General features: G+C 47.4%; 1 protein-coding gene across 1 annotated transcript in view; it reads right to left on the minus strand.

Moving 5' to 3' along the window:
- PSD2 (pleckstrin and Sec7 domain containing 2) overlaps positions 1-27,532 on the minus strand; it is a 144,123-nt gene that overhangs the window by 38,467 nt on the left and 78,124 nt on the right. The window contains exons 4-7 of the mRNA XM_005280822.5: positions 23,819-24,013; positions 15,029-15,109; positions 14,208-14,320; positions 1,695-1,753 (exon numbers count right to left, since the gene is read on the minus strand). Coding sequence (XP_005280879.1) covers positions 1,695-1,753; positions 14,208-14,320; positions 15,029-15,109; positions 23,819-24,013 — 448 coding nt within the window. The remainder of the gene's footprint in view (positions 1-1,694; positions 1,754-14,207; positions 14,321-15,028; positions 15,110-23,818; positions 24,014-27,532) is intronic.

A 27,532-nucleotide genomic window follows, 5' to 3' on the forward strand; every position in this document is an offset into this window, starting at 1 on the left:
AGGGCCAGACTGCGCACTGGGGGCACTAAGGAGATGCCTGCCTTCGGAGGCAAAATCCCTTTCCTGGCAAGCCTTGCTATTGCTGGGGGCTAGTGTGTGGGAGGAGCTAGCTCATGGCCACACCTCTCCAGCCCCCTGCCTGGCCCCTAGGCATGACTGCCATCCATGGGGCTGCACAGGGGTGAAGCTGTGCTTGGCCTTTGCCAGTCTATGCATGTGGGGTGAGCAGGCTCTCTGGGCTCACTCTAGGGAAGAGGGCAGTCTGCCCCCCCCCCCAGCGAACCCGGGATTAAAACACAGGGGTAGGGTGACCAAACGTCCTGATTTTATAGGGATAGTCCCAATATTCAGGGCTTTGTCTTATATCAACGCCTATTGCCCTGCACCCCGTATGCCGATTTCTCAGACTTGCTATCTGGTCCCCCTACCCATGGATATAGGAAGGCAGGGAATGCTGACCCATGGTGGGAGGGGCCAGGGCCAGTGGCAGCCAGGTGAGCAATTGGCAATGTGGTTCCAACTGTAACAGCTGTGCAGAGCACAGACCTGCATTTGAACAGCCCCTACAGGATGTCCGGAGATCCATGCATGTCAAGGGGAATCCAGGGCCTAGAGTTCTCTCCTCCTAGGAGAGCCAAATGAGGACTGATTTGAGACTCACTGCCCACAGGCATTTCCTCACGCTGTGCCCCTGTGCGACATACAGGCTTGGGGTCAGATCAGCAATGCCTTTGGGGGCAGACTAACAATGCTGACCACACCCTATGTCCCAGGACCGTGCTCCTGCTGGAGTCAAAGGTAACAGGACCATCCCCTTCATGGGGTAGGACTGGGATGCCAGTCATTTTTCTGTGCATTTCCTGGGCTCCCTGTTTTCAAATGCTACTACCCTACAGTCAGTTAGGTTTCCCCTCTCATACATGGCCTGGCTGTGAAGATGCTCATTTCTGACCATGTGCAGCGCTAGGAATCCTTTGGCACCTGGTGAAGTCGCCCTAAATACCCTCTTGCCATTGTCAGACCAGCCTTGCCTCCAATCAGTGGCCTGGGTCCCCTATACTCCGCCGTCCTGCTGCAGCATGCTTTGCTGTGGGAGGTGACCCAATGCATCTCACAGTGCTCAGTGCATGGTGCTGTGTGACATGAGCTGGGGGGAGGGAGGATCTCAGTCCAGGTCCTAGCAAGCAGGGATCAGACTTGTGCATGGAGGGAACTCTGCTGAAGTCAATAGAGAACCAGCTGGGGTGAATTTAGCCTCAGGTGCCTCCATTGTAACAACCATCCCACAATCAATGGCAATATCTCAGCTCACCCCCAGGAGCAAATGGTCAAGGGGAGCCAATGTCCCTCTGCCCCCAGCTCCAGAGGGTCCTTCCCCGGCAGGACAGACTGGGAACAAAGGTACACTGCCACTAACTGGGCTGGACCTGTACCATACCAAAAGGGCCAGATCCTAGCCCCATTGAAGCCAATGGGAGATTTGCCATTGACTTATGTGGGGCTTGACACAAACAGAGGCTCTGTCTCCAGGGCTGTCTTTCAGGCACTGCTGGGCATTCACCTGGCCTGGTCTCAAGAGTGCTCTCTTCTGACCCACCCTGCTTCTCCAGGTACTCCGGCAGCATGGCCCACAGAACGGTAAAGACTTGGGGAGGAAGGAAAGAAGGAACGAGGCCTCGATAAGCTCTACTTACGTGGCCATGAAGATCTGTGTTTAGCAGCATCAGGGCACAGGTCAGTGTATGAATCCCATCTGAAACACACAAAAAATGCAAATTACTCTTAATTAGCGCTCTCCAGACTGTTGTCCTCAGAGCACCTCGACCCCTCTATCATCTCAGCTCCCCCAATGCAAAGGGGAGACAAACTGTGGCTTTTTGTGAAAGTTTTCATGCTGTTGGATTTAACAATACACTCAGCAGTGCTGCTGGGTCCAATGAGAGGGTATGTAGTGGGCTTGTTACATAAGAATGGCCCTACTGGGTCAGACCAAAGGTCCATATAGCCCAGTATCCTGTCTTCTGACAGTGGCCAATGCCAGGTGCCCCAGCGGGAATGAATAGAACAGGTATCATCAAGTGATCCATCCCGTTGCCCATTCCCAGCTTCTGACAAAACCCGAGGCTAGGGACACCATCCCTGCCCATCCTGACTAATAGCCATTGATAAACTTATCCTCCATGAACTTATCTAGTTGTTTTTTGAACCCTGTTATGCTTTTGGCCTTCACAAAAACCTCTGACAAGGAGTTCCACAGGTTGACTCCACAGGTGAAGAAATACTTCCTTTTGTTTGTTTTAAAACTACTGCCTATTAATTTCATTTCGTGACCCCTAGTTCTTGTGTTATGATAAGGAGTAAATAACACTTTCCTATTTACTTTCTCCACATCAGTCATGATTTTATAGACCTGTATCATATCCCCCTTTAGTTGTTCCTTTTCCAAACTGAAAAGTTCCAATCTTATTAATCTCTCTTCATACGGAAGCTGTTCCATACCCCTAATAATTTTTGTTGCCATTTTCTGAACCTTTTCCAATTCCAATATATCTTTTTTGAGATGGCCATATGACCACATCTGCATGCAGTATTCAAAATGTGGGTGTACCATAGATTGATATAGAGACAATGTAATATTTTCTTGTCTTATTATCTATCCCTTTCTTAATGATTCCCAACATTCTGTTAGCTTTTTTAACTGCTGCTGCACATTAAGTAGATGTTTTCAGACAACTATCCACAATTATTCCAAGATCTCTCTCTCTTGAGTGGTAACAGCTAATTTAGACCAGATCATTTTATATACGTATAGTTGAGATTATGTTTTCCAATGTGCATTACTTTGCATTTATCAACATTGAATTTCATCTGCCATTTTGTTGCCCAATCACCCAGTTTTGTGAGATCCCTTTGTAGCTCTTCGCAGTCTGCTTGGGACTTAAGTATCTTGAGTAGTTTTGTATCCACTGCAAATTTTACCATCTCACCGTTTATCCCTTTTTTCAGATCATTTATGAATATGTTGAACACCACTGGTGCTAGTACAGACACCATTTACCTCTCTCCATTCTGAAACTGACCATTTATTCCTACCCTTTGTTTCCTATCTTTTAACCATTTACCAATCCATGAGAGGTGACAGCTTACCATGACAGCTTATTTTGCTTAAGAGCCTTTGGTGAGGGACCTTGTCAAAGGCTTTCTAAAAATCGAAGTACACTATATCCACTGGATCCCCCTTGTCTACTTGCTTGTTGACCCCCTCAAAGAATTCTAGTAGATTGGTGAGGCATGATTTCCCTTTACAAAAACTGTGTTGACTCTTCCCCAACAAATTATGTTCTACTATGTATCTGACAATTCTGTTCTTTACTATAGTTTCAACCAGTTTGCCTGGTACTGAAGTCAGGCTTACTGGCCTGTAATTGTCAGGATCATCTCTGGAGCCCTTTTTTAAAATTGGCGTCACATTAGCTATCCTCCAGTCATCTGGTATAGAAGCTGATTTAAATGATAGGTTACATACCACAGTTAGTAGTTCTGCAATTTCACATCTGAGTTCCTTCAGAATTCTTGGGTGAATACCATCTGGTCCTGGTGACTTATTACTGTTTAAGTTATCAATTTGTTCCAAAACCTCCTCTAATGACACCTCAATCTTGGACAGTTCCTCAGATTTGTCACCTAAAAAGAATGGATCAGGCTTGGGAATCTCCCTCACATCCTCAGCCATGAAGACTGAGGAAAAACATTCATTTAGTTGCTCCACAATGGTCTTATCATCCTTGAGTGCTCCTTTAGCATCTCGATCGTCCAGTGGCCCCACTGGTTATTTAGCAGGCTTCCTGCTTCTGATGTACTTAAGCATTTTTTTGCTATTACTTTTTGAGGTTTTGGCTAGCTGTTCTTCAAATTCTTTTTTGGCCTTCCTAATTGTATTTTTACACTTCACTTGCCAAAGTTTATGCTCCTTTCTATTTTCCTCATTAGGATTTAACTTCCACTTTTTAAAGGATGCCTTTTTGTCTCTCACTGCTTCTTTTACTCCCTTGTTTAGCCACTGTGGCACTTTTTTGGTTCTCTTACTGTGTTTTCTAATTTGTGTTATACATTTAAGTTGAGTCTCTATTATGGTGTCTTTAAAAAGTTTCCATGCATCTTGTAGGGATTTCACTTTTGCACTGTACCTTTTAATTTCTGTTTAACTAACTTCCTCATTTCTGTATAGTTCCCCTTTTTGAAATTAAATGCTACACTGTTGGGCTGCTGTGATGTTTTCCCTGCCACAGGGATGTTAAATTTAATTATATTATGGTCACTATTATTATCAGCTATATTCACCTCTTGGACTAGATCCTGTGCTCCACTTAGGACTAAATCAAGAATTGCCTCTCCTCTTGTGGGTCTCAGGACTAGCTGCTCCAAGAAGCAGTCATTTAAGGTGTCAAGAAACTTCATCTCTAACGTTAATGATTTCAGTGGTCTTAGCATAAAGGCCAGCTTGCTAATGTTCTCTGGCTCTATAACAGCACTGTAATACCCCCAGGATCACTGTCTCTCTCATTTTTTATACCCCCTAATGTTTGATTGCTTTTCAGCTCCTCACTGCATATTGGGCAGAAGTCATCGCTAAGCTGGTCACAGTGGTGCCCAGGAGTTTCTCCTGAGTGTTAAATTAGTACCCTGGTGGAGGTTTGAATGATTCAGAATCTTTCTTCCAGTCTGGATGACTCTGCATTTGTCAGCTGTGAATTCCGTGGCCACATGGCTGCTCAGTCACCTTGCTAGGGTAGGTCCCTCGGAAGTCCCTCTTCAGGTTTGACTAACCTCAATCAGCTGCTATTTTTGCCGCCTCATTGCTCACCCCCGTTTCCAGCTCATTAATAAGTATATTATGGGACACCAATCCTGGTACAGAGCCACGTGGGACCCCGGTGCTAATTCCTTCCAGTATGAAAATGGACCATTTATTTCCACTCTCTGTTTTCTGTCCCTTGGACTGTTTCAGAACATCACCTTTAACCCCACGACTTCGCTTCATTAGTGACCTCTTCAGAGGGACTTTGTCACAGGCTTTTTGAAAGTTGAAATAAATTATATCCACCTATTGTTCCTTACTCCCTATTTTGTCAGAACAAACAAAGAGTTTGAGCAGAGTATGAGCCAGTCACAATGTTCTTTTGCAGAAGCCAAACTGGCTTGGCCCATCACATCATGACCCCCTCGGTGTTTGTAACTCTGTCGTTACTGTTTGTACCTGCTCTGGGATTCCCTCGCTGGCCCTGCGTATTCTTTTTACAGATAGGTGCTGTCCCTCCAGCCCCCTTTGGAGAGTTGCTGCTTCAAACGAGATTGTGTACTTCGGTCAGCAGCGTCTTCTCCAGAGCCTTCTGAATACCTAGATTGGTACCATCTGACCTGTTGCTATTTAAGAGGCAGAGTGCCACCTGCACAGGGGCCAGTGCAACTCCCCAAACTGTGCACTACACAGTGTCATGGTTTAAGCGCATCCCTGACCATGTGGCCAGTTCTTTTCATGTGCCACAAAGGTGTGGCGAGGAGGTGGAGTCATGGCCCATGCAAGGGAGGCAGAATTTCTTCTTTAGCCCCGCCTTCTCTGGCTTCTTTGGTCACCACTTCCTCCGTCTGCCTGAACAAACCCTGCGCTTTGTGGCCCAAACAGGGCACATCCCTTGTATATTCACCCCTCATGTCCAGCGTTGTGAATTGACTCTTAAGGCCAGGCTGAGTTTGCCAACAGCTCCATGAAGGGAGGTGGTGCCCAGACCTGCCTGGCCTCATGGGGAGCTCGAGGAGGTATGGTGCCTGCCAGAGTCCCCTGCTGAACAAAGGGATGAGGTGCATCTCTTAGGATGCTCAGCGTGCCCCATGGTCACGAGAAGGGAGTGGCTCCCGCTGCCTTGGAAGCGAAGGGAGTGTCATTGTGCCCAGCCCTTGCATGGAGTGGGGGTACGGTGGGATTGCTTGGGCCGCTGCAGTCCAGTTCTTTGTGGTTAAACAGCATCACCAGCATCCAGGAGCAGGAATAAACCTTCCTGTGAAGAGGGCACTGGCGAGGGAGATCTTCCTCCTTCTATCATTTCTTTGCTTGTGATGAAATCACAGTGCACAGCCAAGCTCCTTACTGCCCCATTACTGAGAAGGGATTTGCTGTCTCCATAATGCTGGGATCCTGGAGTCAAATCCTGAGCTCTTTACTCAGCTTGCATTCCCTCCAGACGCAGGCAGACTCCTGCTGAAGGCAACGTGACTGTGTCTGAGCTGGGGCTGGGGAAAACCTGAGTGGAGCCTTCTGGATTTGGATTTGAGAGCTCTAGGAACATTCCCAAGTGCAAACGCAAGGGGAAACCTCTGCCAAGCCCAGCAGAAGAAATCAGCCTCCCGCCTCCCCCCTCAAACCCAGGGAAATGGAATATAAAAATACCCAAATTGGAACAGCACCAATCAAAGCAATGAGATTGCTGTGACTTCACAATAGCTTGTGCCCATTCTGCTCAGCAGAGCAATGGGGAAGCCCACGTAGTGATAAGCACTTCTGCTGTTCTGGAAGCTGGAGGCAGATTTGAAAATTAACTTTTCAGCTACAATTGGCATATTCAAAACCAAAGGGGAAAAGGAGCAATTGGTACTTCTGAGCTGCCTGCTGACGGCAGCCAAGTGGCCTCATTTCTAACCCTGGCAGCCTGTGTGTGTGTAGGGGGGTGCGGGCACGTGCGCATGCATGCTTGTGTGTGATGCAAGGGTCTTTCAATGGGCGGGTGTGTTCGCACATGTATGCAGATATGTGTGCACCAACCTGTGTCTGGGTGGCTGTATGTGTGTGCGCGCCGAAGATGTGCAGGCAGGCATGTGTGCGCTAGGCAACACTACCAATTTGGACAATATGTCCAACCCGCCCTAATGCTGTCAATTGCTTAAATGGACACTGGCAGAATTCGTTACAATAAACCCCCAGAGAAATGGTTTCATTATTAAAAACGCTTTTTAGCTATCTTAAAACTAGATCTGGGCCATTTTATTTATTGATTTATTTTATTTATTTATTTGTGCATTTTTTTCAGGCAAACAAAACTAGTCACATATTTGGGTTGAATCGGCAAATAGTTTTGGCTGAATAAAAAATTTAATTTTTTTTTTGAAAATGAAAACAATTCATTTTGACATTTTCAAAAAATTTCCGTTCAGCCATTGAACTGAAAAAAATATTAATTATTTGCTCAACTTAAGATAAAATATGCTCCTTTGACCCAAACATTACAGCCTCCTGTTAGCGCATGGGAGCCGGAAAACAAAACTGTCTAAAAGAAAGGTGAAACTGACCAACCTATTTTCACTGCCCACGCAGAGAAAAATGCAAAAAGGAATCAAATATTTTAAGGAGCGAGAAGAAAACTAGGTTGTACATGGATGTCGTTCTTCAAGCATCATCAGTAACATAGGGAAGGACTCTGTTTTTTATATGTATATAGGCCCAGGTTCATTCCTGGATCAATGCTCCTTCTGCACAGGGTCCAGGTGGGTGATGAGAGACGTAATTTACATCCCCACCAGCAAGCTGGGGGTGAATCCTGCCCGTTCCCCTTAATAAGGTAGCTTTACAATGTTATTGGGGAGCCTCCCACCCTAGAGTGACTCTGAATAAATAACCCATTTACATATGAACAACTGTCCCTGGCAAGCAGTATCCTGAATGCCCTTTGCTGCCAGGGCCGCCCAGAGGATTCAGGGGGCCTGGGGTCTTCCCCCGCCGCCGAATTGCCGCTGAAGACCCGGCACTGCGGCGGTGGGTCCCAGGGCAGAAGGACCCCCTGCCGCAGGTCTTCAGGGCACTTTGGCGGCGGGTCCCGGAGCGGAAAGACCCCCCCGCCGCCGAATTGCCACCGAAGACCCGAAGCGGAAGAAGCTCTGGGGGCCCAGGCCCCGCGAGAGTTTTCCGGGGCCCCCGGAGCGAGTGAAGGACCCCACTCCAGGGGCCCCAAAAAACTCTCGTGGGGGCCCCTGCGGGGCCCGGGGCAAATTGCCCCACTTGCACCCCTCCCCCCCCCGGGGTGGCCCTGTTTGCTGCTATTGAAGATCTGAGTATTTAAAAAAGGGATTTTCCCCTTCCGTGCTCAGCCTGTTCTTCTGCTTGACCCTGTACAGTGAGGTCATCATCCTGTGCGTATAATGGCCTAATGGCTGCCATGTAAATGGCCCTCATGTCACAGACCTATAATGATGGGCTCAAACACACACACATGCACAGGGGGTGTGAATCCCAGGTCACCTTCACTGACTCATGGACTTTAAGGCCAGAAGGGACCATCGTGAGCATCTAGTCTGACTTCCTGCACATCACAGGCCACAGAACCTCACCCACCCACTCCTCCTTTGATAGACCCCTAACCTCTGGCTGAGTTACTGAAGTCCTCACACTATGGTTTAAAGACTTGAAGTAACAGAGAATTCACCATTTACACCGGTTTACAGCTGCAAGTGTCCCATGCTGCAGAGGAAGGCAATTAGCACATAGGAGAAGAAGGAATGTAGAAAGTGCATTTCAGCTTCGCTACCAGATAGCTTCAATTATTAACCAATATGGTAAAAATCTGGGTACCCCCAGTGCTTCCTGACATGTAGAGGAAGCATGTCCATTTCAGGATGGGGGACTGGGACACCTCTAGCATCCTAGGAGTTGCTATGAGGAGCAATCACTGTGCCTAGTTGAGCAAAGGACCACAGCTGTGCCTGGCCTGGACACGGATGAATGCTACATGCACCTTTTGCCCCCACCTGGAAACATAATGCTTGATCCTGCTGCCATTCAGGTGAGTGGAAAGTCTCTCCCTGACTGAATGGTTCAGGAGCGGATGCACTGGGCAGCCCCCCAGTCCAGCAAAGCATGAGCTCTGTCAATGGGTCAACTCATGTGCTCAAAGCAACATGTGTGTGTAAGTGCTTGGCTGGATCAGGGTCTTACCCGGGGACCAGTCCTCTCAGTGGCACCTGATTTCATAGCTTGGTCCAATGCCCAGTAAGCAAGGACAGGGGAGCAGTTTCCGAATGAGTCTTGTCACCAGCTGCTGTTTGGAACTTTTTATTGTTCTCAGAAGGAGGGTTTTAAAAACAGTATCAGCTGCATTTCATACACAACACTGATGAAAAAAATGCTCCTTTCGCAGTTAGAAGTAGCAGCGTCAGCCCCAACACTGTCTTCTCTTTCCTGTCTGTGGCCTCGGTCACTACAGGGGCAGGCTCTGCAAAAGAGAGCAGAACAAAACCTCATACTTCATTTGCCTTATTCCATGTACACGTATCGAGCAGCGAATCACCTAAGGGCTCAGCAGCATGGTATGTTCCACACCAGGCAAGAGGGGCAGGGGAACGAGTGGCTCCATGCACTGAGAATGAGCTATGGCCCACCTCTGTTGGCTGTTCAGTGCCAGAAGCCTTTGCCTGCAGTTTCAAGAGCTCAACGAACTGTGGCGATCGATCTTACTTCCTGCTCCTGGGGTGTCCCTGTCAGGGCAGGTGTCACAGCACAACCCTCATGTGCAGCCCCTTGTGGCCCACAGGAGCACTGCCTTCACCTCCTTCTTTCAATCATTTACTCAGCCGCCAGTACTACAAACAGACACCCCCTTTGTGTGGGCTGTGATTTATTAACTCGACTACAAAGTACAAAACCCTCATCTTTAGTCCCTCAGGTCCACGCCCTGCTGGGGTCCGGATACGGTTCAGGTAGGCTCCCTCTCCCCAGTTCCAGACTCTCCAGCCCTGTCTCCTGGAGCTGGGTTATAATTTCCATGCTCCCTGGAGAAGGGCCTCAGCCATCCTCTGGGAGCTGGGGTGTAATTCAGGCCAGTGGCAGGCCTCAGCCAGCTTCTCCCCAGCTGGCCCTTTTCCCCAGGCAATTCTTTCTCTCCTAGCCTTGGTGGGGTCAGCAGGCAGACAGCTGCCTCGTGCAGTGCACGCTTCTCTCTGTTACATGGGAGGAGACAGCCTATTCTGCCCTGCTCTCCTGGGCTCAGACTGCCTGGCAGTAGAGAGTGGAAGGCTGCCCAGCCTGCACTACAAAGTTCCTGGTCCGAGCTCCTTAAAGGAACAGTAATGGGTTTTTCCGCCCAAACACTAATTATTCCCCAGAACTGCTTCCTCTCTGCCAGCATCTGCCTCTGCCACTTACTGCACCCTTGTGAACTCCCAAAACCTTAAAGGGCCACGCCAAGGGGTGGGTTGGCTGAGCCCTAATCTGTACTGCTCTTCATGGGGCCAGAGCATCCCAGCATAGCAGGGTGGCAATTGATTGCAGGTTCTGGGGGGAAGGTTGGCACTGATGTAGCTGTGAGGATGATGATGATAAACCCTCTCGCTGCAGCCCGTCTATAGTTAACCCACACAAGGCCCCCGGGAGGGACATAAGTGATTGCCCCTATATTACAGATCATTCAGCTGAGGCACAGGGAAGGTAAGTGACTTGCTCAAGGTCACACAGTGAGTTAGGAGCAGAGCAGAGAACCTAATTTGGAATTCCTGATTCCCTCCCCCACTTCTGTAACCAATAGACAACACTCCATCATTTTACATGGCTGAAGAAATAAAGAGCAGAAAATCATACTCTGATGCAATACTCATACTCTGATGAAATACTCTGATGCAACTTGTATTTATCCAGAGGGAATGTAATATTTCCCTATCCAGGCTTCTGGGCTATAGAGGACATGATCTCCTGAGACACCACGGTCTGGGAGTTAGGCACCGAAAAACCTTTGAGGATCTGGGCCAAAATGCATACAACACTGGCCTGAGCTCCAAGCCACTGGGAAACTGAATGCCATGAATGGAATCAAGTGAAAGTGAGTGATGTGGAATATGCATGGAAGATGGAGGGACACAGTATCCTCCAGACTGGTAGATACTCTGCGGCAATGCGGGAAGATGCACTGCACAGCTGCAATGCCAGCATTTCAGGGGCTAGGTATATTGATGATGATAGAAGAGCTGGAAATAGGTGGGTGACTTGAGGAAAACAACCTGTCAAACACATGGTCTCATGACAAATGTGTCAGTGAAGCACATAAAGAATGTGACAAAAGGAACTTACCAAATTGCATTCAGTGGAGCCTCCAAGAACCCAAATTCCTTGTCTACATGACACTTGTCAGACAAAATCTTGCTGTCAAAATCTGTTTTATCTTCAAGAACACCACTCTTAGGGGCCAGGTTACCTCCGGTCCAGCACCAACTTATTTGCTGTTTTGAAATATGTACAATAATGTGTTTCATGATCATTCACGGAAGGGACATTAAACCCCAAAGTCTTTGCAACAGCCATTGGCATTAATTGTACAGTCATACCTTATGGGATAGTTTGGGGTCCAGTTATGAATTCCATGCTGTTTTAGGAACAATACTGGTACTTGTAACAGTCGTTGTGAAGGCGATCATCCATCTTGTAGCAGGAAGCTGGCAGCTATGTCTGGAGACTGTGTGACAGGGCTATCAAGGTCCATTAACATTTACTTCCTCTGCCCTGGTAGAACAATGAGGTTGCTACCAAGAGAACCATTGACTTTTGATGACTCTGCCCCAGTAATTCCTAGGGGGTTGGAGCATGGAAAATCCCCAGCAGGAGTATAGAAACAAACAAACAAAGGTGGCACAGACTGCTTTGAAAATGACATGCTCTGTAAGGAAATGGAGCCATTCCACCACTCAAACAGACCTCCCCCGGGGAAGTGGGGCTTTGCCTTCACCCAAGGACACGGTCCAAATCCCAAGGATTCAGTAGCAGTGAGGATTCAAGAGTGGGGTTGTGTTAAAGATGTTTGCTGATTTGCCTAGATTGGTAAATGTCCTGTGCTCTCTAAGGGCTTGTTTACACTGGGACACTCGGGAAATTAATCTGAACTAACTAAAGATGTGAATTTAAAGTGGATTAGTTAAACTGCATTAAATCCCTGTGTGAACACTCTCATTCAGAATTAAAGTGGCCTTAATTTGGTTTAGTTTAATCTGAATTCGGATTAATTTTCCTGACTGTCCCTTTGTAAACAAGCCCTAAGAGTAAAGTGTGCATGTTTAAGAAGTTCCTTGCACAGCCACATGTTCCTGAAGAATCAAATTATAAACCAGACATCCCATGGGGCAGAGGCAGGAGGGAAGTGCTGCACTGATCTTGGGGTCGAGAGCAATTGGCTGGTGGAGTCTCCCATCCCAAGGAAGGAGTTCAGACATGCAGTCTACACCCTGGGAGTGTGCCTAGAGGAGGAAGCAGAGACAGTGCCTGGCCTCTCTACAAACCCAGCAGGCTGGAAGCAGGTGGAATCCAAAGGTTCACTACCGCAGACTGGTGACCATCCACAAGGGGCAGACTCAGCCAGGACAAATTGATTATAACTCACTGCACAGCATAGCTTTGTCATCATGTAACTGCAATCTTGTCTTGAGCTGGTGTTTGCCCTTCTAGGCAGCTGACTGCATACGGTATGTTATATTCCACCAACTGTACAGTTCAGTTCAACCCATGTTTGACTTTCAGCCATCTCACAAATGTCTGAAAACCACTCATCTTTTGCAAGCTAAATTTGGAAAGGAGCTATCCCAAATTGGAGACTGGATTTGCTAGCCTTTTAGTTAGCAAACATACAATGTAGTGTAAGAATGTTCTCCCTTTGGATCGCCAAAGCTAGTCAGGAATTGCAGATGCACATGAGCTGTTTCTAATAATGTTATATAGTATTGTTAAATGGACACTATGGTTAATTTAGACCCAGCATTTACGTTGAGTAGCACTTACTCACACAAGCAGATTTGAAAGCACTATGTGAAGTTGAAAGGATTTGGCCTGAAGATTTTATAAAAATATGACTTTGCAAAACCTTTTATCAACAGAAATATTTCTGTGCAATCAAACAACAAGTGAAACCACTAGAAACAGCCAGTTAGTTTGGATTTAAACATTCCATCACAGGGATTGCAACCAAGAGTCCTATGAGGTGAAATGCTGGCTATTCTCCCACCAAAGCCTGCCCCACCTCCATTCCCACCTGTAACTTCACTTGAGGAGATCTCTTTTCCTGACCCCTGTGCTCCTCTCAGCAGAAGACAATATGCTCAGCACAAATGACAAAGCTGTCAAACTCATGTTTGCAGGACTGCACTATAATGGGCTGTCCAGACTTCTGCTTGCAAAGTATGCCCAGGGCATTTCATTGTGCAATCCCTTTGATCTTGTAGGCATCACACACACACCTTCTGTTTTTTCGCATCTTTGTACTGGGAATTGCTTGACTAAATATTTCAAATGAAAAAATATCTTTCCCTCCCCCAACTGCATTTTATAGGGTTTGTTGGAAAAATGAATACAGATCATGGGAGCAGCAATATAGTCATAGGAGGTTGCTCAAATTAAAAGCTTAGCTGTTTTCTCTACAAAATGAGACAACAAATATATTGACAAGACCATTACACATGAAGGTGTGTCATGGTAAGGAAAACACCTGCGTTACCATCGCCAGTAATCTAGACTGGGGTTTTCAAATTTTTCCCTAGTGTGGATGACATCTTAATGCAGATATTCTCCTATGGGGCACTCCCTTTCCATCTGCAACCAAGTGGATCACCTCCTCTCCCCCACATGATCATGTCACTGATTTGTAGCATCTGCCACAATGTCTGCCATGGGGAAGTCTTAGGATAATGTATCTGTGGATTTTAGTGGCCCTTAGTGAGATAAGCCTGTTGGGTCACACTTTATATTAAGGTTCCATTTCTAAATCGTTTATAAAAGGCTAATAAATATTTAATAGAGGTTTTAATAACCAGAGACTGCTATAGGAGCCCACAGGTTGCTTAGAAGCATGGTTTAGAACCACCTTGTTCTGCTGTGTTTATAACCACGTACACCACAGATTACTCCTGCATGTCACATCCATTAATCAATTATTAGCTATGGACTATTTATAAATGTCCCCCTCCCTGAAGTGTGACCCTGCTTTGTCCTTCAGGAAGGAATTGCTCATGCTCTCTGAGTCAGCACTAGTCAGCACTTTGCAGATTACCAGCAAGCAGACTCCAGGCCACCAGCAGACCCCAGGCTGCGCTTTGGGATCTCTGCTCTTGGTTGTACAGCAGACCAGCTGCTATGCGCGCATTGTCAGCACTGTCAGGGAGGGTGAGGTGTCTGACAGGAGGCGGGGAGGTACCTTCCGACGTGCTCTCTTCTGGGTTGCACTGGCAGTATCTCCGGGAGAAGTGGATCAGCACACGCTCCCGTTCCTGCGTCTCTCCCATCAGAGGGAATGCTTTCAAGAACGTTCTGCAAATAGAAAAGGACATTTCATCTTATGGGTCTAGACGGAAATCCACAGCCCAGGGCCCTTCCTGAGCTGTGCAGGGAGCAAAGGGGCAACAGCCTTTCTGCAAGACTATGGAGCAGCTGTGGAGCTGCTCTGTGGACTCTAGCTCAACCCCATGGCCTGCGTGCTTCTGTGTGACCCCACTCAGAGAGCGGCATCTTCTCACCCTGCCCTGCCCCCGATGGCCTGTTCCCACTAATATCCTGCATGCTGGGCTCCATGCCAGCTCAGCTCCCTGAATCCAGCCCTGTCCCTCGCACAGGAGAATGGTGCCAGCTGGGGCTGGGTTTGCCTCATGATCAACGGGGCGTTACTTTAATTTGGTGTTTTCCACAGAGAGATGGGTCCTAACTAGAACCCCAGACCCAAACCCCTTCAAGCTCTGGCCAAGTGTGGTTCGTGCAGCTCAGACCCTGTTTCCAATGGGAGCATATCGTGCCGATCATTATATCACGGTAAATATTTAACCACAGCTGGGATTCCTGTTACCCCAACACATCTGTCAGCCTCCAGCTGTCATTATACACACAATCAGTCATCAAACCTTAACTGCATGAGCGGGGTGCCACTACATGGCAAATAATGATACCACATGGCAAATTGGAAACACGGGGCTTCTAGATCAATTTGTCCTGGGGTAGGTCTTTAATGAAAACAGAGCGACTCACCTGAGTGCTTTGTCCAGGGTGAGCCCAGTGAAGTCAAAGAAACTGAGATATTCTTCTGCTACCAACTTGCTAAATTCATTGCTGTAATTAAAGAGGGAGCAATCAGCTGACCCATAGGGGAAGAACACTCTCTTTATAACAGGAATCTCAGAGTCTCCTCTCCTGGCCAACCCAACTTCCAGCAGGTACTTGCAGAGATTCTAAAATCCCCCGCCTTAAATCCTTGGGGTAGATTTCACAGGCATAAAGGGCAGTTCAGTGACCCTTGATGGATGTTTAATGAGAGTTGAGCACCTAACAGCCCTTTGTGCCTGTGAAAACAGAGTTGGGGGCCTAACTCCCCCAGTTGCCTTTGAAAATCTGCCCCTTTATTGCCTGTGTAGTGAACTCTGGCTGCCTACACAGAGACAAAACAGTCAATGGTGAGCATTGAATCTAGGACCCCCAGCACAAGTCCCTGCCGTTTGAACGGAAGGAGTCGTTCAGCTACGAGTAAGTACAGTAAGAAGCAGGGTCTTTGCCAGGTCCAGCCACTAGGGGGAGACATAGACAATGACTTTAGACAAAGCCAGTGGATTAGGCTTGTTGAGCTGTTTTGATGATGTCAGAGTGATGGAGTAACTCTTGCCAGTACACAGCTGGGACTAGCTCACTGAAACACACACACAAGGTCTTACGCCTGTTATGTGACTGGGATGGAAGGAAACGGTGGGAGGGGGAGCAGGGAAAGACAACCAGGCCTCCCTGTGGGGATGGAGTGTGTGAGAAGAGAGGCTGGGGGAGGGGAAGAGTGAGGAGGGGGCTGAAGGAGAACATGGGTTTTGGAATAGCCCTCTCAGCTGCATCTCTGGACCTGGCCATCTATAATACCACTTGGCGATCACAGGAATTTTCACCAGCAATGATTCTCTATGCCATGTTTTAATCTTTATGGAAGAAGGTAAGTTCATAGATTTATAGATCTGAAGGCCAGAAGGGACCATAAAACTGACCTCCTGTAAAACACAGGCCAGAGAATTTCACCTAGTTACTCCTGTACTGAACCCAATCTCTTGTGTTAGACTATCATTATTTGTATTATTTAATATCTGTATGACCATAACGCCTAGGAATCCTAGTCATCATGGACCAGAACCCCACTGTGCTGGTGCTGTCCAAACAGAACAAAAAAACAGTCCTTACTCCAAAGAGTGTCCAATCTAAGTATAAGACAAGAAACAACAGATGGATACAGATGGGCCAATGGAGGCATACAAGGAAACAATGAGACAGTGTTGGTCTGCATGAGGGCAAAGCATCTCTTCCAGAAAGGCATCCAGTCTGGATCTGAAGGTGTCAAGAGATGGAGACTCCACCGCTTCAGTTGGTCATGTGTTCCAGGGGTTAATCACCCTCACTATTAAAATTAGGTACCTTTCTCAGTTTAATTTGTCTGGCTTTAACTTCCAGCCATTGGTTTTCCTTGTACCTTTCTCCGCTAGTTTAAAAACTCTTTTAGTACCCAATGTTTTCTTCCAGTAAAGGTTCTTATATGCTGTAATCAAGTCACCGCTTGATCTTCTTTTTGGTGAGCTAAACAGGTAGAGCTCCTTTCGTTAACTCTGGCTGCTAGTGCTGGGCCACACATTTCTGCTGACAGGCTGAAGAGCTTCTGAAGTTGGGCTTGAGGGGAAGGAACCCAAATGAGGAACCTTGGGAGCCATCAAAAAGAGCAGGTTGGAACAGATATCAAGCCACAAATCCTCTCTGCTCCAAACGACAGAGGAAAAGCATCTGTCACCTGCTCTTTAGCATCTCTCATCCTTTATAGGAACTACACTTCAGAGTGGAAGGAGACAGTGCAAACGGCCCCCACAAAGCTGTTGTTAAAGATTCGTATAGGCCAAGATGTGCTGTGATATCCATGAGCCGTACTCTGACTGCAGTGAGCCACTGCATTCGTAAGATATTAATGCACTTTTCAGGTGCCTGAAAGCTCCTGGCACCAATATGCCCCTGACACAGCTACTGACAGCCTGCTACTGCACTCTCTTCATGGCTTAATGCTGTGTGACTGGGAAGGACATGGCTTGACTTCCAGGTTCAGCGTGCGGCCCTGGCAGACAGAAACCAGGTATTTTAACTTGAAAACCAAGCCAAATTGACAAGGGAGGCACTGAGTGAGAATAACCAAAGGATCCTGTTGTGTCTCTTTTACAGGCTCCATTTTCTTCTGACTATAAATCATGTTCCTCCCGGCGCTGTAAAGCATCTAGAAGATGTTGCCTGTCAAAATGGCAATTGCAGCTGAATATAGTGTTCCATCTCCAGGGCTTGCCCATGAAAGACATTTTGGTTGGGGACGGAGGAGGACAAGGAACGCCACATAGTTGCGAAGGGCATATTTTGAAAACGCCTTTTATGTCTGATTAACTCATCCGCTGTTTGCTGGTGTCATTGCATTTCATATGAATTTTTAAATGATCTGCAGAGCCATTATGTACAATGTAGCCAGCACGTGCGGACCACAATCTATTTCCTAAACAGCCATGTCAAGCTGCAGGCTAAGGAATCCTCAGCAGAACATCGGGGTCTGATTTTACACCTGGGCTGCCTAGAATCAGGCTCCTAACGCTCCGTCTACACTGCACTCAGAGGTCTGACTGCCGCATGTGTAGTCACGCCCCAGCTAGCTTTGATCTAGCCTGGCTCCAATAACGATAGCAATGAAGTGGTGGCAGCGTGGGTTAGCCATTCAAGTACATATCTAGGATCCCAGGTGGGCTTGGACATCCCGCATTGCCATGGCTCCACTGCTATTCTAATTGGATCTAGCTAGATCAAAGCTAGCTTGGCTATTTCAAACTGTGCTGCAGTGTAGACAGACCCTTCCTCCCTGTGTGAGTGGCGTATGGGGGCCATAAACAGCTGCTGAGGGCCAGGGGAGATTTCCACCATGCAGGCAATGCATTGGGCTGCTGTAGGTGGCCCACAGTGTATGGAGTGTTCTGGGGCGGAGCTGACGGGGTGTTGCAAATATGAGAGGGAGGGGCATAGCACACACCACTGCAGCCATTCTGGCTCTCTGCAGCCTCAAAGGCAAGCATGGATCAGCGTTCACATCACACTCCCCATCAGTACCCGGGCCGGGGAAGCTAACGATCCAAACAGCGGACCAAATTCAGTGCTGAATCCTGGTCACATGCCACCTGAGGCACGTTGTGCATACACTAAGAAGAAGGAGCAGCCTCGAATCAGGAGGTAGGAAGGTGTCATAAGCTGAAAGCCACCTTTGCCCACGCACTTCGGGGCAGAAGAGAATCTCACCCTGTATTCAGGGACCGAAATAAGTGACCTGATCTTTCAAAAGTGCTGGTCAGTTGCCATGATCTTCAACCCTGATCCCGAGCTCAGTGGTAACTTCTGGTTGACTTCTGAAAATCAGGCCACTTATTTAGGGACCTAACTATGGGCTCAAGGGCCTAACTTCATGCCTCCAGTTTTGAAAATCCTGACAAAGGAGTTTTGTATAAAAGCCAGTGCATTTCCTGTGGCTGCAGAGATACCCAGCCCTTGTTCAGATCTCTCAATGTGGCTTGTTTGCTCTTTGCCTGTGGCACTGCAGCCTAGCGATGCCTCCATTAATATTTGATATTAATACCAAAAATTAATGAACGAATAATTGATGGATGTTTGCGAGAAATGGGTAATTATCTCAGCTTAACAGCATATGCCCTTTGGAGCACCAGTAATTCATATAATGATGGCCCTTTTGAGTCTCATGAAAAATGTGATGCTTAATGCTAATTATCCTACATTGATATAGAGCCTTTCATCTCAACGGATCCCAAAGCATTTTACAAACTGATATGCCAGCCACACAGGGATCGTTCATCTATCATTGTAATGCTGCTGCGTCTGGAGTGAAACAGTGTTCAACAACATAACACAACGGCTGAGGTCAGGAAGAGAAAACTGGCTGCAGTGAAAATTGCAGGGTTAATTTAGGGAGGCAGAATGTAATGATCTATGTTGGAATTTGTCCAGGACATTGAACTAACATCTGCATTAGCACAAAGGGGCCTTGTAGCGCTACCTAATACAAATAATGAATGACGGTATTATTTTTATAAGTCCAAAATGTGCGAGGAATTTCGCACAATAGAGGACATCACTGCCCCAAAGCCCTTACAAGTTTAGACATAAACCTCAGAGATAACTACAGACAAAAGACGGATAAGAGAGAAGGGGAACAAGGGGTATGCTTAAGGCCCCAATCCTGCAAGTGGATCCAAGTGCAGAGCTTTACTCCTGCATGGAATCTCATGGACTTAATAACTGAAGGCGAGCAGAGCTGTGTTAATGGTTCCTTTGCAGGATCTGAGCTCAGGGTCATGGAATTGTTGGTTTATCCATGTGGGCAACTTGCTGGTTCTGCTGTATTTTTGTTTGTTTAGGTGGCTTTGGAATCAGAATTGGACTTGAACTTTTATTTTCTGTAATGAGAACTGTGGAGACATTAGCAGCCACAGCTGGTTAGGACCTTGGCTTTCCATGTCAGCCAAAGGGAGGCTGCGCCAGTGAAGCAACATTTCTGAGCCTCACCCTGGGGAATTGGCTTAGCGTTAAGTTAGAGGGAACAGAGCCATCCAGTTGCATCTCCAGCTCCACTGCCTACAGTGCCTGAGATTTCCGTGGAGGTCTCCCACCCAGTGCTTAATGTGTGCCAGGGCTTGCCAGGGCTGAGCCGCGGCACCTCTGGGCTTGGCAGTTCAGAGCCCTGGCACCTCTGGGCTTGCTGCATCAGTTATGAATGTAAAAAATTGCTTGAGCCCCAGCACCTCTTTCATTACATATTAAGCACTGCTCCCATCCACACGTTACTTTGGCTTGATCTTGCCCAGCTTACGATATCTGACAGAGTCCCACCATAAAGCAAGTGGTGCTTGATTTTATTAGCATTTGTATTTATTTTGAACGTACAGTGTCACGGATCCCGTGCTGCAGGCACAATACACACATTACATGCATTAGAAACAGCTCATCAAAATAGATCAGAGAGATTTCTAATGAAAAACATAACTCTTGCAGAGTCATTCCTGCCAGAGACGTGGCCTCCATGTCCCGCTCCCTTTCCCTTCGCTGGGAGAGGATGCAGGTCATGCAGCGTGTCCTTTGGGTCGTCAGATCTGGCTTTGGACAAATCAAGGCAGGAAACACATTCAAGAGCCCAGGACACACCTCACTGGGAAAGCACTGCACCAGCCCCTCTTCATTAAACCCAGAGACTATTTGCTCCAGTGCCTTGGAAGATCCCAGCTTCCGCGGCATCGCACAAGTTAAACGTCCCCATTCCTCCCTTCTGTTCGTTTGCATTGCTTGCCACCTCTGTGCCTGGCTGGAGTAGGAGGATCTATTGCAATGGATCTCCACCCGTGCATAAAAGGGGCAGCTGAAGGCACTCAGCCCCTGCAAGGAAACAAAAAACATGTTAATTAGCAAACAGGTTTCACTGGCAGCCATGACTCTCTCAGGAAAGATTAAGGACTAGATTCCAGATCCATTGGGAATCAATGGGAATCTTTCCATTGCTTTCCATGGGCACTGGATCAGAGGGAATAGAGCCTGGATCAGGTCCTAAATTGATACCAACCAGGGCATCCCTAGGGTAGAGAGACTCCAGGTCTGGCCCTATATGAGTTCATAGTATAATTTACACAGTACAGGGAAACCATTGCCTGGAAAGCAATAAGACTCCCAATCAGGGGTTTGAGAGTTCGCTTGGCTAGTGGGCCAGGCCAAGCAGAAAATCCCATAGGACCAATATCTAACCTATGGCTAGTGTTTTCTCCCCCCTCCAAAGATTGCTCCTCTTGTGAAGGAGCAGTGACTAATACAGGTTCTTAGATTGTTGTAGTTACTAATACTCCTATGCCAGAGCCAGGAGCAGAACCCAGGAGTTCTGACCCTTTCAAATATTTCTCCCCTGAATATCGGCACAGGGTTAGAAGTGGATACATACTGCACTGTTTTAAGATCCATTCTCGAGCCACAATATTCTACATAACCAATTGGGTTATTCTCCAAGCTTAACTTTGCCCCTCTACTGTGAATTCAAAGAGATTCCCTCTTAAGAGTAAGTAACAAGTGCAGTAAAACTACTTACATGCCAGGGGAGAAGGTCACATTGCCACATCCAGTCCAGGTTTGAAGGGTGTGGCCATGGGGGCTCTCCAGCCCACTACAGGGCAGCTGATGGCTCACCGTGCAGTAGAGTAGTTGTCATCTCTGTGTATGCTCGTTATTGTCTGAGTGGCTTTGTGAACACGCTCTCTGCTGGGGCCTCAGTATTCTTATTTCATGGCAGGTAATGCAAGCAGCATTCTGAATCAGTGTCCGAAATGCCATCCTATAGGTCCCCTGATTGTCACCTGCGATGGGGCAGTCTATGCTTCATTGGTGTTTGTTCTTGCCCTTTGACTGGCAGAAGAGGGGCTGCAGGTACTAGATGATACGAGCTGGTCTGATCCTTCTCTGTCCAGAGCTCCTGTTCGTTTCAGCAGGAGTTGTAAACGTTAGGGCTGCAGGCCTAATATTCTAATTGTAGTGGAGCCTGTGAGTGACTGTGGCACTTTTAATATAAGCTGCCCCTAAACTGGGGTCAGATGTCAGATGGAAAGGACAATGTGGGGCGCTTACTTGCAGGGCCAGGATCCTCCCCTTTAGGGGTGAAAGTAACTTAAAGGATTTACTGGTACGCTGGAGTCCTGAGCAGGGAGTGGGGCCTCAACTGGAAGGGGCGGGGCCTTTAAATCTTGATTTAAAGGGCCCCAGGCTCCAGCTGTGGTAGTAGTGGCTGGGAGCCCGCAACCAACTGCAGAGGTGGCTGGGAGCCCCGGGGCTCAGGGACCATTTAAAGGGCCCGGGGCTCTGGCCACCGCTACTTCAGCGGAGCCCCAGGCCCTTTAAATCGCTGCTGAGCCCTGCTGCCAGAACCCTGGGATAGCAGTGGCGGGGCTCCGGGGTGATTTAAAGGGCTTGGAGCTCCCAGCCGCCACTACCGCAGCGGAGCCCCGGGCCCTTTAAATCACCGCCGGAGCCCCGGGGGTCACCTCTGCTACCCGGGGGCTCTGGCAGCGGGGCTCTGGCAGCAATTTAAAGGGCCTGGGGCTCCAGCCGCTGCTGGGAGCCCCAGGCCCTTTAAACTGCCACCTGAGAAAGCCGGTCCAGTACGGCGCACCGGCTCTTGCCGGTACGCCATACTGGGGGGCAGGGCCGGCTTTAGGCTGATTCGGCTGAATTGGGCCCCACGCCTAAAAGGGCCCCGCAGCCGTCCACACCTCTCCCCCAGCTCACTTCCCCCTCCTCCCCTCCCCTGAACGCTCCGCCCCCTGCTCCTCCCACTCCCCTGCTTCCCGCGAATCAGATGTTCAAGGAAGTCTGAAAACAAGCAGGAGCAGGCGGGCTGCAGCAGGTAAGCTGGGGTGGAGGGGGACGGTGAGGAGGAGGGCTCTGGGGAGGCACGGCGCGGCCCAGTCCGGCCCTGGCCGAGCGGCTCCCTCCGGCCCCGGCCCGGCTAAGTGGCTCCGGCCCCGGTCCCAGCGGCTCCGGCCCAGCTCGGGCCCCAGGGCCCCAGCGCCGGCCGAGCACCCCCGGCCCCAGCCCCAGTGGCTCTGGCCCGGCTCAGGCCCCGGTTCCGGCTGAGCGCGCTGGCCCTGGCCCGACCCCAAACCCCGCGACCCTGGCTGGAGCTACGGCCAGAGCGCAGCCCGATTCCTGGGGGCAGGGCTTGCCGCAAGCCCCGCCCCCATGAATTGGGCCCCGCTCTTGCTAAAGCCAGCCCTGCTGGGGGGTACCGGCTTACTTTCACCTCTGCTCCTCTTCCCCTTGTATGCAACCCCCCATTGGACAATCCAGGCTTACCGGTAACAGGCACAAACCTCACAAATATACAGAACAAGGAAAGGGAACATCAGCCAGGCTTGAAAGAACAGCAAGAGGAAACAGCCTGAGAACTAACCCTTACTGGAATCACCCAGGGAGATCGAAACTGACATGGTATAGAACTGTGCAGTGATAGGAGAGGTTATCCCTTTGTAGCATTAGCAATGACACCTGCTGTTCATTTTCTTTGAGAGACAACTGAGTCCCTGCTTTGTACATGACTGAGCCCAGTGGAGGCATTCAATAAAAAACAGTGTTAAGAGTTTTATTGGGGTTCTCCCCAACAACCACCTCTTCTAAGCAAAGTCCCTGGAGTGGTGGCTTACATCAGATTTCAGTATATGTTATGTCAGAAATGGGTCCTAATCAAAAAGTCCAGATCTGGATCTCAAACCCCTTAGACTCTGGGGGTGTTAGTTTCAGGGGTCTTGTTTGGACCTATTATAAAGTCAGAGCAAGAACTTGTTCATCTGTGATCATCTGTGAAATTCAGATCATGATCCTGGTCCACTCTCTGAACATCTCCAAAGTTCAGGAGTGTTTGGTTCTAGGTGTGTGGGTTGGGCTCATGTCAATTTCACACAGCGCTTATTACCCAGAAAGATCCCAATGCTCTTAATTGAACCTGACTCTGAAGCAAGCCCAACAGTTCCCTGGAACAGCAGATCTTTCACTTTAAAAATCACTTCTACTTTTGTCCTGTTCCATTCTCCCCAGTGTTCACTTTTGTCCCATATGGTAGGGCCATTTTCATGCCAGCTTTGAGCTCAGCATTGCAAATCAGATCTATAGCAGTAGACTTCTCCCCAGATCCAGATCCTCTAACACTTGCCTTGTGACCTATCCATGATGTAAAGAGCCACTTACTTTTTCCCAAGCTGGCGTGCCACATCACAGCGCTTGAATCCTTCAAGGTGATAGAGGCGCTTGGCCAGTCTCTTGGCAGCATCACTATCTGCCTTGCAGCCATTTGCTAATGTGTCTGTGCTGCCATGGTCAAGCTGTTCGGTGCTGCCCATGTCAGAGTCCGAGTCAGAAAGAGTATCTTTTAAGCTGGCATCACTGCATGGTGAACAGAAAACAATTAAAGAAACAAACGTGGTATTTTCTGGAAACCCCAGAGCTTTGGACAATACAAGCCTTATACCAAATCCCAAACCACTCTGTCATTAACGTGTTTTTAGAAAAACCAGTGGCCAGGACCTGGGCAGTGTGAGTGCCACTGAAAATCAGCTTGCGTGCCGCCTTCGGGACTCATGCCATAGGTTGCCTACCCCTGGTCTATTCCATGTCATTCAAGCTTCAGGCTAGCTGCCATACTTCATGCAAGTCAGGTGTTTTCTAAGCAGCTTAATCAGTGTTTAGCCTTGGGTTGGGTGAAATGGTTAAGATATCATATGCAACCACCCAGCCACCATTCCCTTCACCTTCATTCATCTCCTGTTTGGAGAAATACTTTGGGCATCTCTCCAAAGTGAATTCAATACTGGGTGAAAGGTGCTGGATTGACAGCCCTGGGGACTGAAGTCTCCAGTCCAGAGAACAGGTCCAGCATGAGCGATAGTCAGTGCAAGTTTACCCAACACTGCCCACCAGTGTGCTTCAGCATGTGAGAAGGGAGTTCAGCCTCTACCCCCCTTGGCCTCACTGCTGAGAGGGTCAGTAAGGGGCCGGTTGGTGCTAACTGAGGCAGTGGGTTGCGAGATGTGGATATCTGTCCACTGGGAACTGGACTGAGACCCATCAGCTCATTTCACATTAAGGCACAGAGTTGTTTGGAAAACAGAATTCCCACCCCTTGACATTTTTTGAGATTTTAAAATTTTTTCTTGTCTGGTATTGGGACAAAAAAAATCAAATACAACAAAACAAACAAACAAAGACCTGACATTTGTTATGAACTGAAAATCCAAAAAAAAGTAAAAAAATTCATTTTAGGGCAATCAAAACATAAATTCAAAACATTTTGTTTTGAGGTTGACCTTTATTTTTTAATATAGAATAACAAATTTCTAAATGAAAATAATTTCAAACTGAAAAAAATGAAATGTTTTCTTTTGAAAATGTCAAAATGGAACATTTTGAGATTTTTCCAAACATTTATTTTCAATTTTTTTCTAAACAAAATATTCATCCAAGTTCCCATGGGAAATGTTGGCCTTGATGAATTGGCATTTTTTGATTAAATATAGTTAATCAAAAAATTCCCAGACAGCTCTTCTAAGACACATAACAGCAGTCAGAGTAACAATTCACTAATGGCTTGGACTGCATTTAAGTCAGTAGGCTAGAGATGAAGTCTGCATACCTCATTCTCCAAACCCTTGACTCATCCATCACTCTCTCCACTTTGAAATGATTCATAGATACATAGATTTTAAGCTGAGAACATCTGGCCATAGATTTTAAGCTGAGAACATCTGGCCATTGGGGGAAGGGATAGCTCAGTGGTTTGAGCATTGGCCTGCTAAAGCCAGGGTTGTAAATTCAATCCTTGAGGGGGCCATTTAGGGATTTGGGGCAAAAAATCTGTCTGGGGATTGGTCCTGCTTTGAGCAGGAGGTTGGACTAGATGACCTCCTGAGGTCCCTTCTAACCCTGATACTCTAAGATTCTAATCTGACCACCTGCATAACACTAGGCCAAAAAAATTCACCCAGTAATTTCTCCACCATGACATCTCTTTGAGCTATAGTGGATCTTTTCAGAAAGATATCCAATATTGATTTAAAGACAGAGAATCCAACCCATCACTAGTTAAGTTGTTCCAATGGTTAATTACATGAAAAAATTAACCCTTATTTCTGGTCTGAATTTGTCTGTCTTCTCTTGCTAATCACCGGATCTCATTATGCATTTTTCTGCTAGATTAGAGCCATCTACTATCAGAAATCTCTTCCCTATTGTAGACTGTGACAACAGCAATTGTTCATGCCGCCTGCATTCATGAATCCCCACCGACTGGGCACCATCTATGATAAGCCTCACCGTGGGAGGTGCTTTAATCAACAGTCCCATGCTGATGGTCCTGAGCTGCCCCTGCTCTCTTCCTTTATCTATGTACTCCTAAAACTCTTACCACTGTAAGAGCTGGGAAGGAGGTGATTAATATATGCTGGGCTAGCATAGCTATCTATCTATCTATCTATTTATCTCACATTACCAATATGTATTATCTGCACCATACATATATTAGTATAAATTAAGCACAAATAGCATTAAACATACATAGTAGCTGTATAGCCTAAATTGGCCTATGCTTTTTATATAACCCTGCTCCTTATGCTAAAAATCCCATAATTCCTTGCATTCACTGAAGTAAGATTTGGCATACACAGATACAAATCTTGTCAAAATCAAGATACATTCATTCTATGTCTTAGCACAAGCTAGGTAAGAACCTTCACGGACCAGTACCTGCAGTGCTGCTATCCGAAACAAAAATAAGGAAGGAACAGAAAACAAGTTAAGGAACTGGGACAAACTGATGGGTTGGATTTCAGTGACACATAAATAGATGTGTAATTTGTAAACTCATCCTATAAATACTACCATCTGAAATGTGTAACTTTGGGAGCACACCTTCTGTGTGAGGTGAATGTAACATCACAGCACAAGATGGCTTCCCAGAGACTGGTATCATATTGAACCTTTCTCCTGTACTATATTGCTATTATCTTAGAGCAATAAACCTGACTGACATTAGTTATTTGGCTTTTGAATGTATTTCATAATGAACCAAAGTAGTGTCAAGTAACCGACTATGCAGTTTATCCCCAGAAGTATCCAGCTGTAATAGGCTGGTGGGTGTGGTCTGCTGGGGAATAATCTCTGTATGTCTGGGCCCTGTATTCGAGTCTCAGTACAAATACTCCCTTAACCTGAACATTCCAAAACCAAATACTGGAGATGAATTACCTTCAAGTCCAAATTTTATTGCTGAGTGTGAAATGCAATTCATCTGCATAAAGCCCTAGGTCCTGGGCTTTGTGTGGCAGAAGGGGTTGTGTGGGGGAAGGTTGGGAGATGAGTTTCACCCGTCGAACCAGGGTCAAGGTGCAGACTAGATCTCAGCACCATCCTCTTCCCCAGTCAGTGGCTAATACACCCTCAGCAGTGGCCATATCATTCTACACCACTTGCCCCCAATGGCAGGGTCAGTGGACCCATAGAAATGTGGACTCTGTGGCCTTCTCTTAGTTTTCCCCAATCCACCCTCTGGGCTAGCCTGTTTACACAGGGTTGGTAAAGCCTGTTTCACTGGGAACCTTGTAATTAACTGAACGTATTTTATGGCACATCCAAACCTGCTCCAGATTTCCCTTTGAGATGTTCGCCTCACCAGCCAAAAACAACTAGTCTCTGTTGCCTTATTGTGTAGCGAAGGAAGTTTTGTGCAGCGTGTGTGTCACTTGCTGGCGGTGAAGGGCTTTGCCAGAGAGTCTTGTCTTGTATTTTCTGCCTCTCTGCTCACAAGGGGGTTCAGCTCTAACCTGAAGTGCTTACACGGCAGGGTGAGTGTTTGCTCTTCTGGGGATATTTTCATCACTGCTGCTTTTTCATTCATGTTCTTAATGGCAC

Source organism: Chrysemys picta, chromosome 8 (genome assembly GCF_011386835.1).
Source record: "Chrysemys picta bellii isolate R12L10 chromosome 8, ASM1138683v2, whole genome shotgun sequence".
Lineage (NCBI taxonomy): Eukaryota > Metazoa > Chordata > Testudines > Emydidae > Chrysemys > Chrysemys picta.